The sequence below is a fragment of the Pundamilia nyererei genome, unplaced genomic scaffold, assembly GCF_000239375.1.
Source record: "Pundamilia nyererei isolate P.nyererei 1_Seehausen unplaced genomic scaffold, PunNye1.0 scaffold00152, whole genome shotgun sequence".
Classification (NCBI taxonomy): domain Eukaryota; kingdom Metazoa; phylum Chordata; class Actinopteri; order Cichliformes; family Cichlidae; genus Pundamilia; species Pundamilia nyererei.
The window spans coordinates 251895-269214 of record NW_005187553.1 but is presented as its reverse complement, the minus strand read 5'-3'; the positions used below and the strand labels follow the sequence as shown (position 1 = coordinate 269214).

Genomic DNA, 17320 nt, shown 5'->3' with positions numbered 1-17320 from the left:
TGTACCTCTGGTGCAAATTACTGACCTCTGTCATCATTTTAGGTGGGGGAACTTGCACAATCGGTGGCTGACTAAATACTTTTTTGCCCCACTGTACTTGAAGATCTCAGTTTGAGCTGTTGTGAGCTGAGTTGGGGCCACATCTGTGAATGCAGAGAAATCACTTCAGAGAGCCAATTGACCCAGAGAACGTTTAGCTGCATGTCTGAGATTTGGCTCAAATGCAGTGGTCTGACTGGTCAGATTTGTTTCTTTGCATGTGAATTAAAAAAAACTGAACTTGATTCAAAAAAAATAATTTTGTCCTGCAAAATTAAGAGCTACACCAGCCTCAGCCCTCCAGCCTTCATTATATCCCTGCGATCTGATGAACATATTGTTTTGTTTATATTTGCCACATAATCTGCACACACCACAAGCCTGTTTGCCAGGTCGGCTCTGCAACAAACCCAGATTAAAGCCGAGACACAGATTTATTACCTCCTCGTTAAAGAGTTTACTGGTTTCCTTCTTGATGGGGTCGAGATACTGGACCTGCCCGGCTGAGAAACCCACGATGAGAGCTACGCTCTCTGCTGTGGCCGAGTACTGGTTGAAGTCGTGACACGTGGGCTGCGTCCCCTTGTAGATCCTCTTGTCTATGGGCTTACTGAGGTCCACAGCCTGCAGACAACAGCGAGGAGAAAGTTTCAGCGACATTCAGAGAACCAAAACAACAAACATCACACTTCTGTGCCCATTCTTATGTTTCTGTCCTTCTTTCTTTTTTTTTTTTGACAATCCAATCATCACACGTTGAAGTGTTTCCATGGCAGCTGCAGTGGAGCTTGATTTGAACGTTTTTCACATCAGGGTTTGCCATCTCAGCGAAGGAGCAAAGTTTCTGTGCAGGGCCGCTGTGTTCACCGACAATCACCAACCACAGAGAGAACCCGTTAAACAGGGCAGGGCTGCAAAGATCTACAGCTTAGAGAGGTAACTAAAGGTTTTCAGGGTTATGGAGGTGACTCCCTTTCTGTGAAAACTTACGCTGCAGACTTAAAATGCTCTGGAGGAGGTTGTGTTTGAGAGATCATCATCATCATGCACTAAACTGCTGCTCCAATGGAGATCAGCGAGCTTAAGCTACTCGAGTCGCTTTGGGGAAGGGGAAGCTGTTTACATGCGTCCTGTAGTTTCTTTAAACAGGTTATTAGCGTTTCTCATTAAGAAGCACGAGGTGCTGCAGGCTGGAAGCAGATCCAGCTCCAGGGAAAACCCTCAGCGATGATACTTTTCTTTTTTTCTGTCATGCCAAAAACACTTTTTTCCTTCAATGGGTTCTGAAATATAACTTATGCATTCACGGTGCCACACAGGATTTAGATGTGTCCTTGATCCGCACAGCTGATTTAAATGGCTAAATTACCTCCTCAACATGTCTTGAGGTTCTTCAGAGGCTGGTAATGAACTAATTATTCGAGTTAGATGTGTTGACCCAGGGTGATATGTAAAACTTGCAGGACAACGGCCCTGAGACTTTGAGCTCCCCACCCCAGATCTATAACAATGCTAAGGTAGGTGGTATGTGTCAAAGTAACATCCACACGACAAGCCTCTGCTGGCTCGTCTTCTTCTCACAGTGCATCCTGCTGCCAGGTGCTCCCCAGGTAAGCAAAACACATCCGTCCACGTGATGTAAAAGAAAACATGATCCATTAGATTGTCCCACCTTGTTCCAGAGCTCCTGTCTAGTTCTTGCGTGCCTCTTCTCTGTGCTTTCGGCACTGGACGGGGGTCAGCATGGGCCCCTGAGTGGTCTGTGGATATGTCGTCCACACGGGCCAGCCTTCATTCCCCTTGTGCTCCAGTGAGCCTTGGCCGCCCGTGACTCTGTCGCTGGTTCCCCACTGCGGACCAGGAACATCTCACAAGGGCTGCGGTTTTGGAGATGCTCTGACCCGGCTGTTTAGCCATCACAATGTGGTCTTTTGTCACTAAAACCCTTAGTGTCATGATGAAGAGAAAAATCACCTGTCAGTGGTCAAAGTTAAGCCTGAGGAGGCATTTATACATTTATGTGTGTTGTGATATTTTTATTTGTATAAATGTTTCCTACCATTCATCTACTTCTACAACTTTTTTCAGGAACTGGTCCATTTGTGTGTCAAAGATCACAGAAAGCTTTGTACAAATGTGTTTTCTAACATGAATCGCTACATTGTGACGTTCTGCGGTGACCCACACATAACAGGCTCAGAGTAGCAACTTTGCCTTCAGCAGAAATTTTGATCTTTCTGTACAAAATATTTGAAATATTCTACACGTGCAAACCAGATGTTTGTTCAGTCTATGACGACTTCATTGGAATTTGTTGTTCCTCAAAGTATTATGGAGTCACTGCCAGTGTTATTTAAATGTTGATATTAAAATGATATGAGCATACTGCAGTACATGACTGCAGTATGCTCATAGTATGCTCACGGCATTATTAAAACTAAGAAAAATGTTTTGTGGAAATAAAAGTAATTTTGTTGGCAATGTTTGTTTGCATAAAACCAAACTTACAGACATAACAGCTAAAAGCATGCATCTTAGATACAGGAAACTGTAGCTGTGATCATCATAAATACACATTAAAAAAACGAATAACAGGGTTATAAATGACCGCACGTGGACATTTTAGTCACTTGAGGGTCAAAATGATTAAGTTTCAGTGGTGAACAGCTGCTGCATGAGCATCTAATGAGATTACATCCTCAAACAAAAGATATAACCTCGTCCTGATGTGAACCAGAACCACCACCTCGGTGCCCTCAGCCTCTCGTGTGTGGAAGGCAAACACAAAAGAGGACAGAGGACAAAATCAGCTCTGTAATTGTTTTGATTCGGCAGAAAATGGGAAAAGTCGAGAATAATTATTTGGAAGCAATAGCGAGTGTCCGAGGGCCTCACTGCATTATATTACTTCATACTTTTAATTACTGATGCCAGATGTTTGCATTTCTTTACTTACAAACTTAAATGATGCAGAAAATAAATCCCAAAAGCTGAAACTGTCCTGTTTTTAAAACTTATTTGATCAAAACATGCAGAGCTTCGTGTGTATCAGTGACTACTGATATCGAACCTTCAAAATACCTGCCTGAGTAGGTGCTGTGAGGGAGGCGGCTGCTGAGTGGCAGGTCTCGTTTCTATAAGGTCATATCAGGCACACAGCAGCTCCACCCACCTGCTGTTTAAATCTTCTGTTTGAGAGGGGCAGCCAATCAGAAGAAAGCCGTTTTAACGCTTTCCCCAATAAAGACGACATCTGACCAACCTCTCCTGTCCCCTTGATGACAAGCTTTGACACCTTGGCATACACATCCATAAAGACGTGTCTGATCACCACTAGAACGATTTCCAGGTGGCTGCACAGGCAGAACACCCTCACTGACCTCTGATGCAAACCCAGTCATTCTGTTCTATGGCAGAAACCACTCAGTTTAGACAAGAGTGTCAAGGGTCACTCCTAGCAGGCTTTGATGGTGTCTTGTTTCCAACAGAGGACAAACAGAGGAGCTGCACCAAGACCAGGAATAAGACAACTAAGGATTATAGGAATCATGCAAAGCTCTCCTAGCAGTGCTGAAGAGTAAAAATATGATGCTAAACAAGAAAAACTAAAAGGTCTACTTTAAACATGCTCCCTATATGCACAGAAGCCCCGCCCACCTGCAGTCACAAACCTTCTGTTTGTGAGGGACAGCCAATCATAAGAAAGCTGGTTTGAAGGAAGAGAGGAGGGGCTGCAGTAAGGCCTAGGATAACATGAATAACAATGATTCATGCAAAGCTGCTCTAGTAACAAAAATATGAAGCACAGCAGGCTCCCTTTAGATAATATGATTAAAATAGTCAAATTCAGCCCACTCTGGATGGAGTCTATTTTTGACACATGGCCTTGTAAATGAGGGGACAGGGAGGCTGCAGAGCCTGTGATGCAGTGATGGTTCATCTGGATTGTTCTGTTGTTAAAAAGCAACATTTTGCAGAAAGTAAATGATCTCGCAGTGTGCCTCCAAATCACAAGCCTTCAGCTGTGAGCGCTGGCAGGCAGCCCCATCCAAGGACCAGGCTTCAGCTCCCAGTAAGGCTGCAGTGAATGGAGAGCCGTCAGAGCCTTTCTTCTCGCCGTTTCCTGCTCCTTCAGCTCCTCCTGACACTGTGCATCCGTTTGCACGATGCGCCACTCACCACCTATTCAGCCAAATGAGCAGCAGCTCCATTTTGCATTGCATAACAAGCAGAAAGCTGTGGTGGTGGTGCAGCAGCAGCAGCCGCCGCTCGGAGAGCCTGAAAAGATGACGAAATGCGAAGCAGCAGCATCACACTAGCAGCTTAGCACGCCAGGCTAAACTCGCCCCCAGCCTCACCTTCTTGATGTTGGTGTACGTGTAGAAATACAGCTCCCTGCCGATGTTGAAGCACACCCGCTCCGACTCCTCGCTCGGGTCTTCGGGCTGCAGCTTCACCATGGAGACCCGGACCGGCGGCAGGAAGCCAGCCGGGGAGGAGTTGGCTGCGGCATTGGAGGAGGAAGAGGCGGCAGCGGCGGCGGCTGCAGCCCCGGGCCCCTGCAGCAGCCCGACCCCTCCGCCGGGTATCGGACCCGGTCCGGCCCCGGGGCCCAGCGTGGCTCCGGCGGACGGCCCCCGCGGCAGCCCGCCCCGCTGCAGCGAGTCTGAGAGGGTGAGCAGCTTGTAGAAGCCCTCTCTGGTCCGGAACTGGGACTTAATCTCATTGATATCCTTCAGAGCGCCGCCATCTCCGGCCATTTTAGTACAAACACGCCGCACAGGAAACGGAGATTCTGACCTGGAAACAAAAACGCGCTAATCACAAGTCCTAGGAGAGATGCGTGAGAGGCGAACATGAGGCGCAGCAGCCGAGCTCAGCAAGGCCGACCCGCACAGCCCGTCCGCCCCGCTGCATTTTACACCGGCACCCCCACTGCCTGCTAAATAAACCCCCGGAGACAGCCCCACCGAGCCGGTGTTAGCATCCTCCTCCGCCGGGTCTCTGCCTGCCTTCATCCAGCGTGCGTAAAGTACGTGTGACGGTGCGTCAGCTGCTGCTGCTGGCCCGGCCTGGCACTGCGCACTCCCACTGTGGTCGGGGGGCAAAGAGAGGACATCCAGCCCCCGTCAGCCTCATTCAACCACCCCACCCCCAACACTTAACAACCAGTGGACCGGCCAGGACCACGGGCGTTTCCAAGATTTTTGTGGGCAGAGGGGGCGAGAATAAGGGGGCGCACTGGAAATCTGAGTATTTGATCAGAAATAAATTCAGACTTATGATGTGCTGACAGGTGTGTTACATGAAAAATAGCACTGCTACTTAAAATTATATTTAAAAGTGGTAAAACATCAGATTATCCACTGGGTCTTCTGGGTAGGGGGCCAGTGCACGGCTGAGTGCCCATCCAAGACACAAGCAAAAGAGGGAAAATCATTGAATTTAATTACATATTTTAAATTCTTGCCCTTTAAACCACACATACAATACAGTAAACCTTTCTGTGTTACACCTGCCGTTTCTCCGATATGCTGCTGAAGGTGTCCACCAAACTCAGCTCAGTATTTCCAACTTGAATGAAACAAGCACAAGATGGTTTAGCAAATAAAGTATGTCCCGTATGCTTCCTTTAGTTATTCCAAAAGAGCCTGACCGTCAAATCAAGTTGGCTTGGGCCCATCAACCGTTTGTGGCCAGACGTTTGTATGAATGGGTGAAAGATGTATCAGCACTTTCATATGAAAATCATACTCCTGCTGAAGTAACCGTACAAAGGTTTCAGCACAAGCATACTGAGAGCAATAAATAAATAAAAGTACCCATTATGCAGAATCATGGCTGTGTGAGGTGGAGATGATTGGTTTCACCACAAAATATTGTTTGTTGCTAGTAATGAAGAAAGAAAGGCATTCATTGCATAGTATAATTCCAGCATTTACTCTGAATAATTCCTTTATTCTAATGTTTTTACTGTTAGAAACTCTTTGGTGGCTTCAGATAACGGTTTTGTTTTTTGTTTTTTCAAAACCATGCCAGTTAAGCCCATTCCTACCCTGTCACTCTTCAACTTTAACTGCAATTTTTGTATAAAATAACGATGCTTTTGTGTTGTTTAGCTTTGACTACACACAGACACAGGGTGGGACAAGCCTGCCCAAATATCTAAGAAATTCACATCATAACATGTAATTAGCGCATGATCTTGTAACTCATATTTCACTGCAGACTGAACAAGTTTATGCCATGAAATTCAAAATTCCATGTTTGGCTGTGATCAAGTATCTTAAGTGTTTTCCTGGAATGAGCCAAATGTTTGACGGTGACGTGTGACGCTCCCTCCTCGGTGAATAAAGGACCTCAAGAGTTTTTCTGAAGCGCCTTTAAATTCAGCAGAGAATAACTCCGGCGTCTTTTTAGGAAAAGATTAGTGCCACCAGTGAGGCTTCATTAGAAGTGCCGAAACCTGACGCTGTCGCTGCTCACACTGAGCTGCTGAAATTACAAAGAAAATTACAGATCAGAATAAATTAATTAAAATGAAGGATTTGTTATGCACAAATCCAGTGGCCTGAAATGAAGATGCTAATAGAAGTGACAGTGTGTTTGCTGTAAATCTATAAATATAGATTCATTACCAACACCACTGTTTTCCTCCTCCACGCTTAACTGGACTCAGTTTGATAGATTTCTGAAAAATAAATATAATCTGTGCCGGCACTAATGGCTTGAGCTTCTTCATAAGGCAGCGAGGAACAAATTGAAATAATTTACGGCTGTAGGGTTTTGAAATATTCCACATGAAGCAGGGACACCGGAGACAGCATGTAGAGGATGTATTTGTTCCCTCCAAAAAAACACGAAAGAACGGGAGGAATTATGAAGGAAAACTGCTGTAACATCACTCGGCGTCTGTTTATAACTCCTAAATTCTGAATCAGAATTATGAATTCAAACTACATGAGCAGTGTAGTCGAGTACTTCTTCATTAACAGCCTATATTTACTCATATGCTTTGAGTGTTTTATGCCATATGTTCATATAAGATCATGTTTTAAAAGTTTGGGGGCATCCGGGGCTATTGTGTCCTTGCAGAAATACAACGTGGCTTAAGAGACTTACGAGGGTGATAAAAGGGAATTTTCTTAAAGAGGATAAATTACGCTGATGCATCCACAGCTTCCCCGTGTTTATGTGAAGACTCCTGCTGCAGTCGTTAAGCAAAGATAAATGTTCTCCAGAAGAAACATGTAGATGTGCATATGTGTGTGCCGACTCAGCAGGAACAGGATGAGAAATGTTCAGATTGTACGCTCACCTCTCACCCTATGATAGCTGGGATAGGCTTCGGCCCCCTAACGCACCTCGATAGATAAGAGGTTAAGGAAGTGGAAGGAGGGATAATTATTTGAAAGCAATATCGAATGCCTGGGAGCCTAACTGCATTACTTTCCAGACGTTTCTACCATAAACTGAGAGAAAAGGTAGCGATAGATGCTGCAAATAAAGCAAAAGCGTCCCGTCAGTGCTGAAACAAACCCACGATTCTGCCTTAGAATCACAGGCACAAATGACGGTGATACACAGAACAGGAATCACTGCAGTTAAAGATGCCGTGGCCCTCCGTCAACACATCCGCCCCAACACCCGCCTCCAAAATCAACAAAGCTTTCCATGTTGTGTTAACTCATTTTATTACACTGTAACGGCAGTAAAAAGTGTGACATACAGGCTCAAGTCACTAAACACACAGCGCGAGCAGCAGCAGTGCTTTCAGCTTGTTTGTGGCGTCTTCAGGAGGCCCCGTGTGTCAGTCCCCTCAGGCAGCTGCTGCTGCTCTGATCAACAATACTATGGCAGAACAAAGGATGCCCCCCTCCTCTTTAGTGTTAGAGGAGGTCCTTCCTTCCTTCAGGGTTTTCTCAGCTGTCTGGATGCTCTGGTTTGTTCTGGATCGCACAAACCAAAGTTGAAAATGGCATAAATAAGAGCAAACTCCCCGAGGTTGAGGGATAAAGGCTACAACACAGAAATCTTCTTAGGTCAGAATGAACTTTCAGCATCATGGCATCACCTGTTTCTGACAGATTACCTCTCCTTTGGTTAGAAATTAAAATACTGGGGCAGTGAGGCGTCTATACGCATCGAACTTAACGATGACAGATCCAAATGTCGAAGCCCAATGTGTCTTTTCTCTCTTGTATTAAGTCCCAGTAGAAGCAGGGTGTGGGAGAGTCAGGCCAGCATGACGTAGTTCTCGGCGATCTCCAGGACGTAGAGGTTGGAAAGCCCCGACGGGTCCTCGCTCTGATGCGTTTCTAAAAGGACCATCCTGCGGCGAAAAGGTCACGTGTCAAACACTGATCAGCACAAAAAAACCACAAGTTCTATTAAATAAGACCTGAAACTACCATTTGAGAAGATAAACATCAGGAAGGTGTTTACTGATTAATTACAAATTAAATTAGCAGCAGCTTCAACACACTCAGACTCACCACCTGCTGGCCAATAAGCAGAATGCATGCTTTAATTTATAAAGTACTTATTGTAGGTAACTGCGTTTATAATACTTTAAAACCTTTCAAACTGAATGAAAGCAAATTAAATCAACAGGATGGGACTTGAACTCCAAAACATCCATGTACGCACACGTCAACTGAAGTTCAGTTAAAATAGGTCCAGGCAGTACTTTCTTGTTATGCTCATTTGTACCACATGGTGGCGCCTGTGAGTCAGTGTAGAATCCAGTCTGCCCTGAGCTGTGCCTTTAGGGTGCATCCATCCTTTATGTACAGTCTAGACTGCAGGTGCTTTTTTTATCCACAGAAAATTCAAAGCGAGGACGTGCTGTACCTGTCGGACTGCACGAGTCTGTGGGTCTTCCTGTGGTCCGTGATTTCCTCCAGCATTTCCGTGAAACCTTTTCCTCTCCTCAACCAGCCGTGACGCCACACTGCCAACAGCGTGTCATCAAAATACACTGTACAGACAAACAAGAGTCATTGCTGAGCCTTCGGTGTCTCCGATATTCACCATAACCAGGGTCTCACTCCTTCCTCTCACCTATAGATTCAACATCTTGAGAGAAGATGGTCTCAGAGTGCTGCGTTCTGCCGCTCTTAAACTCCCCATCAAGACCAACTATTTGTACCGACCCTGTGGAGGAGAGAGGGGCAGTATTTGTGTTAGAATATCTCTGTGGAAATATGAAGGTAGACAGCATTATGGTGCTCAAATCATAACGAGGAGTTAAAATAGTCCTTAGGCAACATAATAAATATCTGGAGCTGTTTTCAGGTTAGTCAGACTGAAAGTAACTCAGAAAGGCTCAAAATTTCTTTGTATCTGAGCTTTTAAGACAAATAAATTATCAGTATGTCAGAATCAACACGGCACCATAACATCGTTATAGCAGTGCTCTCCTTAAGAGAGCGGACAGGTTAATATGAAAGACAACCACTCAAAACTGGCTCCAAAGGCGAATCATCTGCCATGTTGGTCGCTTTAACAAAATGAACAAGTTGCAATCCAGCTGTGTCAGTTTGCACAGATGGGAGCATCTTTATTCAACGTGCTGTATCTGGTTATAATCCCATTTGAAATGAAGGTTGCAGAGAGCCTTCGTCATTCTGTATCTGATTTACAACAGATTTGTGATTTTGTTTGATTTGATTGATGCTGCTTTATTACAGTTATATATTCCATATTACAGATGTGATTTAAATGCCAACCTGATCCCATTCACAAACCAATCACAGACTGTTTGCTGGTTATTTGCCCTTTCATTGGCATCTTGATGCACCGAAGTCACTTTGAATACAGGGAGTAGTCACAGTGATGGCACCCGACCCAAGTAAACATTTCAAACCCGACAAGATTACACGTGCACTACACACAGGGACAGTAACTTTGATCGTGCTGGTTTAATAAACACCCACATGGCAGCAGTCAGAACTGTAAGAATGAAGTTTTAAAGTGTGGAGTTCAAATTCAACAAATGCAGGCCTCTTTCTGAAGACAACAAAGTTTAGTGTGATACTTACTTTCCAAGAGGACGAGCAGCGAGTTATTGTCCAGCTGGTTTACTTGGACTACTTCTGGACATGGTCTCTCTGTAAGAGCAAACACCGCCACCATTAACAACAACAACAGCAGCAGCAGCAGCAGCAGCAGCACGACTTCACGATAAACACTGATGTGTTTCTGATAACGAGCCGTCAGCTTACCCAGACCCGTGTTGGTGAACCAGGACGTGTTGGAGTTGAGGTTAATGTATTCTACATGGACCGGATGGCTGGGGCTGGAGCCTCGAGAAACACCGATACACACCATCGGGTACTCCTGCTGGGGCACCACCACCATCTCAAACACCCGCAGAGGGCTGGGCAGAGGGAAGTCGAAATGCTACAAGCATGAAAGAGAAAAAAAAATCAGGAGTTTAACGTCTGTTCGCTTCTCGGCTGAAGGAGCGGCTAACAAAGCAGATCGTTACGGTGTTTTGTTCGAGGACTTATAACCTGCAGGCTTTCAGCCACACAGAAGGAGTAACCGAGGACACCTGAGTCTGTTCTCCAAACCATAACAATTTTATGGTTAGAGGCTTCAGCTCTAACTCATAAATTTAATGGAGACAATAAAAGAAGCTTTGTGTGACCGCCGGCAGTCATTTTATAAGCTGCTGTCAATGTTAACAGCCCACTAAAAAAATAAAATCAAAACAGAAACACGTTTAATAAAAGCAGCATGACTGTGGCACCCTTTCAGGTACATCTCAGATCATCACATAATCTTTCTTGTGTTTTTCTCGTGTCAATAGATTTCGGCGTTAACGGGTTTTCCCATCTCAGCAGGTTTACAGTTTATTCACTGCAGGTTTGGGGAATTTATGTGGCTGAAACCTACTTTTCTGTGGCACTGCTTGAATTATTTCATACTAAAATGCTTCTTTACATCCTGTGCATGTTACACTAACTGAACATAACTGGAGACAATAAATAAATCAAATAAAACCAACTAGAAGCTACATCAGGAGGTGTTTAAGGGTCCTAATGCTTACAATTTGTGCATCAAGCATTAAAATTTCAGCACCAATAGCATCTATGCATGATGGGAAAAAACGTATAATGCAGTAGCAGGCTTGTTTAACTTTGTGCTGGATGCCAACGCTGTAAAAGTCACGTTTCTGTCACTGATTTTGCTCTTCTGAGAAGTGAAAACAGAAAGGACAGGATGCTTTCCTTAGTAATTCACATTTGACACACGTACCTTAATCAGCATGAACTTGTGCATGGGCTCGTACCACTGCAGCAGCACCACACTGGACTCCAAAGCACAGCACAGGAAGGCACAGCCTCGCTGCATGTTCCCTGCTGCGAGAGGCAGGAACAAGCAACAGATCAGCCGGTTGTCACTCAGAACTGATCACCATAAACATGCACAGGAATCTGCATCCTTTATTTTTATTATTAATATTTTAAACCTCGTCAAACAGTTAAGATGAGACATTATTGGGAAAACACGTTTTAATCTCATGCACTGGTCAGTTTTAGGATTATGGTCAACAACAACACTCATGTAGACGCCCAAAGTACACCAAGACGATACCCACACCGTTACACTTCCACCCTGAACTGTTTATACAAGACAAGATGGATCCACGCTTTCACGTCGGTAACACCAAGTCCGATTGTTTTAGCAAAAAACAAAACTTATCAGGTCACGCAACATGTCCTGTGTGAACTTTAGCCTCAGTTTCCTGTTCTTAGCTGACAGGATTAGCAACGGTGTGGTCTTCTGCTGCTTCAGAGATGCTCTCCTGCATGCCCTGACTGTCACAAGTATGATCATTCTCCTCTGATCTCTGGCATCAACGTGGCATTTTCTCCCATTGAACTGCTGCCAACATATCTTCTGTTGTTTTGGACTGCACTCTGTGAACTTTAGAGATGGCTGCGTGGGAAAATCCCAGCAGATCGGCAGTTTCTGAAACACTCAGACCAATCTGTCTGTCACCAGCAACCACGCTGCCTTTAAAGTCACTTAAACCACCTTTCTTCCCCCTTATGACGCTCAGTTTGAACTTCAGCTGGTTTTCTTGACCATGTCTACATGCCTCAATGCAATGAATTGTGACTGAATAGATAGTTTTATGAATCAGAAGCTGAACAGGCCTACCTAACACAGTGACCGAAGAGTTCAGATTAGCATTTCTAATGAGACAACAGCTCATTTCCAAACTGAAAATGTTAAAAAACTTAGTAAAACTAAACTAAAGTAATCACCTGCAGAGGTTTGATGTAAAGAATTCTACTGAAAAGAGCTTTAAAAGAAGTTTTAAGACTGAAATCTTCACATCAGCAGCATTTTCCAGTTTTACATTTAGACAGACTTTAAGAAAACCTATCACGATTGCTCTAATTTAATAATTTAGCTGCTGTAGTTTCATGTTTTACACTCTTCCCCTGTGGTGTTTCCCCTTTAGGGCATGTAGAGAAGTGAAATAGAAACTCTGACACAAAGCCAAGTATCGAACTACGCCTGAACAGAATCTGTTCTCACCGACTGAGCAGGTCCTGCAGCCTTTGGTGTCGGGTATTTTAGACGTCACCGCACATTTTCTAAACACAAAAATGCAGAAAATCAGCGTTTAAATGGGACGAGCGGATCTTTCAATCACGACTGAAAATGAACTGCAGAGAAACTTAGTGTGGTTGTTACCTAGGCAACAGTCTGTGAGTCGGTAAGGCGCTCATCCTCTGGTCTTTGCGCGCCTGTTCGTGCAGCTCCTTCAGCATGTGGGAGTGAAGCTGCGACGATTTACCTGCAAACGCAAAATCAGACACAGTTCACGAACTGATCTGCAAACTGTTTACAGACTCCGACATCACCAGACCTGAGATCAAATCCACTAAATGCACAAAGTCACAGCAATGCTCACTTATTTGTCTGGTAACTTTTACCAACAATCACGTTAAATGTTTACATGAGACATCAAAGGGACAAAGCATCAGGTAAAAGTGTCAAATTAAAAAAATAAAGAGATAAAATTGAGTCTGACAAGACAGTCGGTGAAGAAAAAAGAATAAAAAATCTTATTTTAATTCAGATTTTAACAGTTTTATACTGCACATGTTTAACTAAACAGACCAAAGCAGTTCTAATAACACTGAACAAAGAGGCAAAGAGAGAAGGTAAAAACAATTAATGAAAACATTCAGAGGTTTTAATGTAATCAAAGGTCCTTTGACCCATTTAATTAAAGCGTGTCCGCGGGTCTACCAGCAGCTTCCTAATGTGTTCTTTAAAGTGGACCCATTACACCTTTTCCTTATTTTCTGACACGTATGCTGTTACAATATCAGATATTCATGTTAAACATGGCTGACATCTCAAATACTTTTCAAAATGTATTGAAAACAAATGTTTGCTTTGCAGTTTTTCTCAAGTTTAACAACCACTGGGTTGCAAGTGTTTGCAGACAGGTTGGCATCTTCCATGCAAACTGCAGGTGACAGCAGCAAGCTGTTACCAACTAAGGATGTTTGGGTGCAGCACTCTAGCAACTGCCAGCACGCTCCAGCCACCACTGGCTAAACAGTGGAGGAATATGCATTTTTTCCTAGTGACTGGTAATCCCCAGAGTCGTTACAAACTGGTCTCTAGGCCTGTGTGACTGAAGCATAAAGCCTTGACTGTACTCTGTTGTGCACACATACAGCTGGAGACCCACAGCTGAGGAGTCATTCATCCTCATCTTTTAGATCCCATTCCTACAAGACTCCTCAAAGAAGTCCTACCATTAATTAAAGCTTCAATCTTAAATATGATAAACCTATCTCTGTTAATCAGCTATGCACGCAGGCCTTCAAGCTGGTGGTAGTTAAAACGTTACTTAAAAAGCATCTCTAGACCCAGCTCTCTTAGGTAATCACAGGCCAATCACAAACCTATCTCTGTTAATCTCAAAATTATTGAAAGAGTAGTTGTAAAACTGCTAACAGATTGAATTGGTTTGTTTTAAGAGTTCACAGTGATTAGATCACGCTGTAGGTATTACAGTTACTGTGCTGCAGTGGTTTGTATCATCTCTATCTAATAGACTAAATTATGGAGTTCCACAGGGTTCCTTGCTAGGACCAGTTCTTTTTACATTATACATGCTTCCTTTAGGCAGCATCATTAGAAGGCATAGCATACATTTTCACTGCTATGCAGATGACACCCAGCTCTATCTGTCCATGAAGCCAGATAACACACACCAATGAGTTAAACTGCAGGAATGTCTTAAAGACATAAAGACCTGGATGGCCGCTAACTTTCTGCTTCTTAATTCAGATAAAACTGAGATTATTGTGCTCGGCCCTGAAAATCTTAGAAATGAGCAATGAGGTCCACAGCAACAAGTGTGAGTCTTACTACAGACAACCAGCTAAATGAGGATCTGCTTTACCTGATACAGACATGAGGACGTTGTTACTGGTGTACACCCAGGTACACTTCCCAGGATACAACTGGAAGAGAAAGAAGAACCATTCATTCATTCATTTATTTATGTAATAGCTTGTCAGCTTTTTTATATTCAGGCCACTTACGGAAAAGCCTTTTTGATAAAGTGTGATTCGTTTAACTCAATGCAGAAGGAAGGAACTAACTGAAATACCACATTAATGAGGATAATAATGGTAACACACGCACACACACGATGCAGTGATTTAAACAAGGTTCTACTTTTTGCCCATTCAGCAATATTTGTCCTTCTTTAGTCACAGACACTGTATCTGAATACTTTGAAGGCTGGGAGTTTATTATTAATGTTCACAAAAAGAGAACTTAAACTGAAAATTCAAAGCCAGAAAGCAAAAGCGCAAAGAATAAAGTTATTAAGAATCTATATGGAGCTTGTTTGGGAAGGAAAGCTTTTAAAACCTTTTACTATCTTTGCACTGATTCACCACACACTGATTACCAGGGAACTGGCTGGTACATTTTATACCTGTTAATCTCCTGCACTGGTCAGGTATGCAGCACAAGTTACGGTGGGGAATTACCCGAGTAAGAAGTGAACCACTATAGATAAAACCTCATAAAAACCTCATAAAGCCCTGAGGTTAACCTGCTGAGCCCCAAAGCCTGCTCTGTAGCGCAGGCCTCTGCATGACTACTCAAGGAGGACAGTCAGGCTGAAACGACAATAGCAACTAAACCAAACCCAACAGTCTCTTTTAGGGTCACTTGAGTCTTTTTGCCTTTTTTGAAAACTTTGTTAAAGTAGATAAATGGCTTACCAGCTCCATCGTGGCCTCAGAGCCGTTGAGGTTCAGGGTGTAGATCCCTTCCTCTGCCCCCAGGATCAGATGCTGGTCTGAGGGAGGGACAGCAAGCACAGGCAGGTCAGACAGAAGTTTAAGGTGGCAAAGTGGAGAATGTTCTGAGCTCGTCTTTCTGTCATACAACCTTTAGAGGTGGGGTTCTCCCAGGTCGTGGAGCAGTTTATTTTAAGAGGACAGCCGTGAAAGATCTTTTTAAAGTAGACCTGCAGAAAGAGAGAGAGAGGGAGGGAAAGGCATTCAATTATTCACGCTGTCCTCTCTGCAGTAGACATGATTTCAAACCACTGAAAGAATCTTACAAAACAAACACCTACAACACGCCCACTGAATGGTTACTCCTTCAGCGTTAAAGGTCGAAGAGGTTTTAAGACCACAGGATCACAGAGGAGTGACATTTAGAGAAGGAAAGCAAAAGCAGCTGTGGAATAAGACCCAAACGTACCACGAAGTCTGAGTTTTACTTCACCTTTAAATGTTATTACTCTATGTAGAAGCCTTAAACATTTCATCTCTAAAGTAAACTATAGTTTATGTGGACTTTACATGGATGTGATGACGTGTTACTTGCACACATTTTGAACAGTTTTATTTTCCATGCTTGCTATTTGTTTCATGTATTCTTTTTTATTAAATTCTTTTAACAGGGCATATTTTGCTAATTTGTATTTTATTCTTGGGCTTTCTCTAGAGTCGCTTTGCATGATTCACAGCTCAAAATAACCCTTATTTAGCATATCCTGGTGGTTTTGATGCAGCCTTTTAGGCCCAGGAGTTCTGCACCGTTTTGAAATGAAAATCGATGCTGATTTCAAAAAAATATTCAGGCTTGCTGAGTGACCTCCTGCTTTCTGCCTCTCCTTTTCTCACTTTGCCTTAAACTGTGAGGAATAAACAATAAAAGGCAAAGAACCGAAAGGGCTGGGTGGGGCGCTGCACACATCACTGCATTCTCACATTATGGTGTCCCAAGTGTGCCTAACCATTCAAGCCACAAGGAGGTGGCATCCCCTTCAGCTGAAGAGTTCCTGTGTCTTTATTCGGATTTCTGATTGGCTGCATTTAGTTAAACAGAAGACTCGAATACCTTTTGTGTGTCTCTGATGTCACACAGAGCAGGACCAGCGAGAACTATCTGAAACCTGAGCGTTTGCCTCACAGGGACATACTTGCAAGTAAGCCAAACTCATTTTTCACAACTTTGGCCATATTTAATAGAAGCATCTGCCAAAGTAACACGTATGTATATATGACAGGAACTAAGGACAAACATAAAAGGTCCCCTTTGATTTTTAACACTCGTCTATAAAATTGCAAGAGTAAAATTCCACCGTTGAATTTATGCCGTTCATCGCTTCGCTTGAAACATAAACTTAAAACATCAAAAATCTGAGACGCTCAGCAAAGAGCTGATGTGCAGGGAGGAGAAACTCACAGGAGGTTTCTTCAGGACGGGGCTGGCACACTCAGGATGATCCTGCAAACAGAAAGAAAAATATGATGATGATGACGATAACTGTGGCAGGATGCAGTCGCACTGTGAGGCAGCAGAGAAGATGTGGATAACTGGGAATAGGGAAATGGGAAGATGTGCGGCTCAGTTTCCTCCACGACTGTCAGAAAAATCATCTTCTGCCAGGCTGTCACTGAACTTTATCTCTGCTTCCTCAGAAAGGGTCGTTTGTTCTGATCTGGACATTATTTCTGTGTTCTGGACACAGTTATTCTAAGAAGTGGACGGGGACAATGTTACACTGTTTGAAAGCGCAAAAGAAATGTCATCCTCCCCTCGCCTTACCTTTGTTGTTGGCTGCCGTCTGCGTATGCCTTTAGGGGGAAGTTCAGGAGGAAGGAGGTCAGGTGGGGGCTCATTAAACTGGAGAGGTAAGGATGCAGGGTCTGGAACACACACACACACACACACACACACACACACACACACACACACACACACA

General features: G+C 43.7%; 2 protein-coding genes across 2 annotated transcripts in view; both read right to left on the bottom strand.

The window, feature by feature from the left end:
• LOC102195538 (WD repeat-containing protein 20) overlaps window positions 1-5850 on the bottom strand; it is a 19548-nt gene extending 13698 nt beyond the window's left edge. Inside the window, exons 1-2 of the mRNA XM_005744964.2 lie at window positions 4398-5850; window positions 481-663 (exon numbers count right to left, since the gene is read on the bottom strand). Of these exons, the coding sequence (XP_005745021.1) occupies window positions 481-663; window positions 4398-4799 (585 nt within the window). The 5' untranslated portion in view covers window positions 4800-5850. The remainder of the gene's footprint in view (window positions 1-480; window positions 664-4397) is intronic.
• Window positions 5851-7716: 1866 nt separating this feature from the next.
• Window positions 7717-17320, bottom strand: part of map4k1 (mitogen-activated protein kinase kinase kinase kinase 1) — a 40813-nt gene continuing 31209 nt past the window's right edge. Inside the window, exons 20-32 of the mRNA XM_005744963.1 lie at window positions 17164-17264; window positions 16801-16842; window positions 15493-15571; window positions 15324-15400; window positions 14489-14549; window positions 12757-12859; window positions 12598-12656; window positions 11305-11408; window positions 10266-10443; window positions 10083-10151; window positions 9103-9195; window positions 8893-9019; window positions 7717-8371 (exon numbers count right to left, since the gene is read on the bottom strand). Coding sequence (XP_005745020.1) covers window positions 8275-8371; window positions 8893-9019; window positions 9103-9195; window positions 10083-10151; window positions 10266-10443; window positions 11305-11408; window positions 12598-12656; window positions 12757-12859; window positions 14489-14549; window positions 15324-15400; window positions 15493-15571; window positions 16801-16842; window positions 17164-17264 — 1190 coding nt within the window. The 3' untranslated portion in view covers window positions 7717-8274. The remainder of the gene's footprint in view (window positions 8372-8892; window positions 9020-9102; window positions 9196-10082; window positions 10152-10265; window positions 10444-11304; window positions 11409-12597; window positions 12657-12756; window positions 12860-14488; window positions 14550-15323; window positions 15401-15492; window positions 15572-16800; window positions 16843-17163; window positions 17265-17320) is intronic.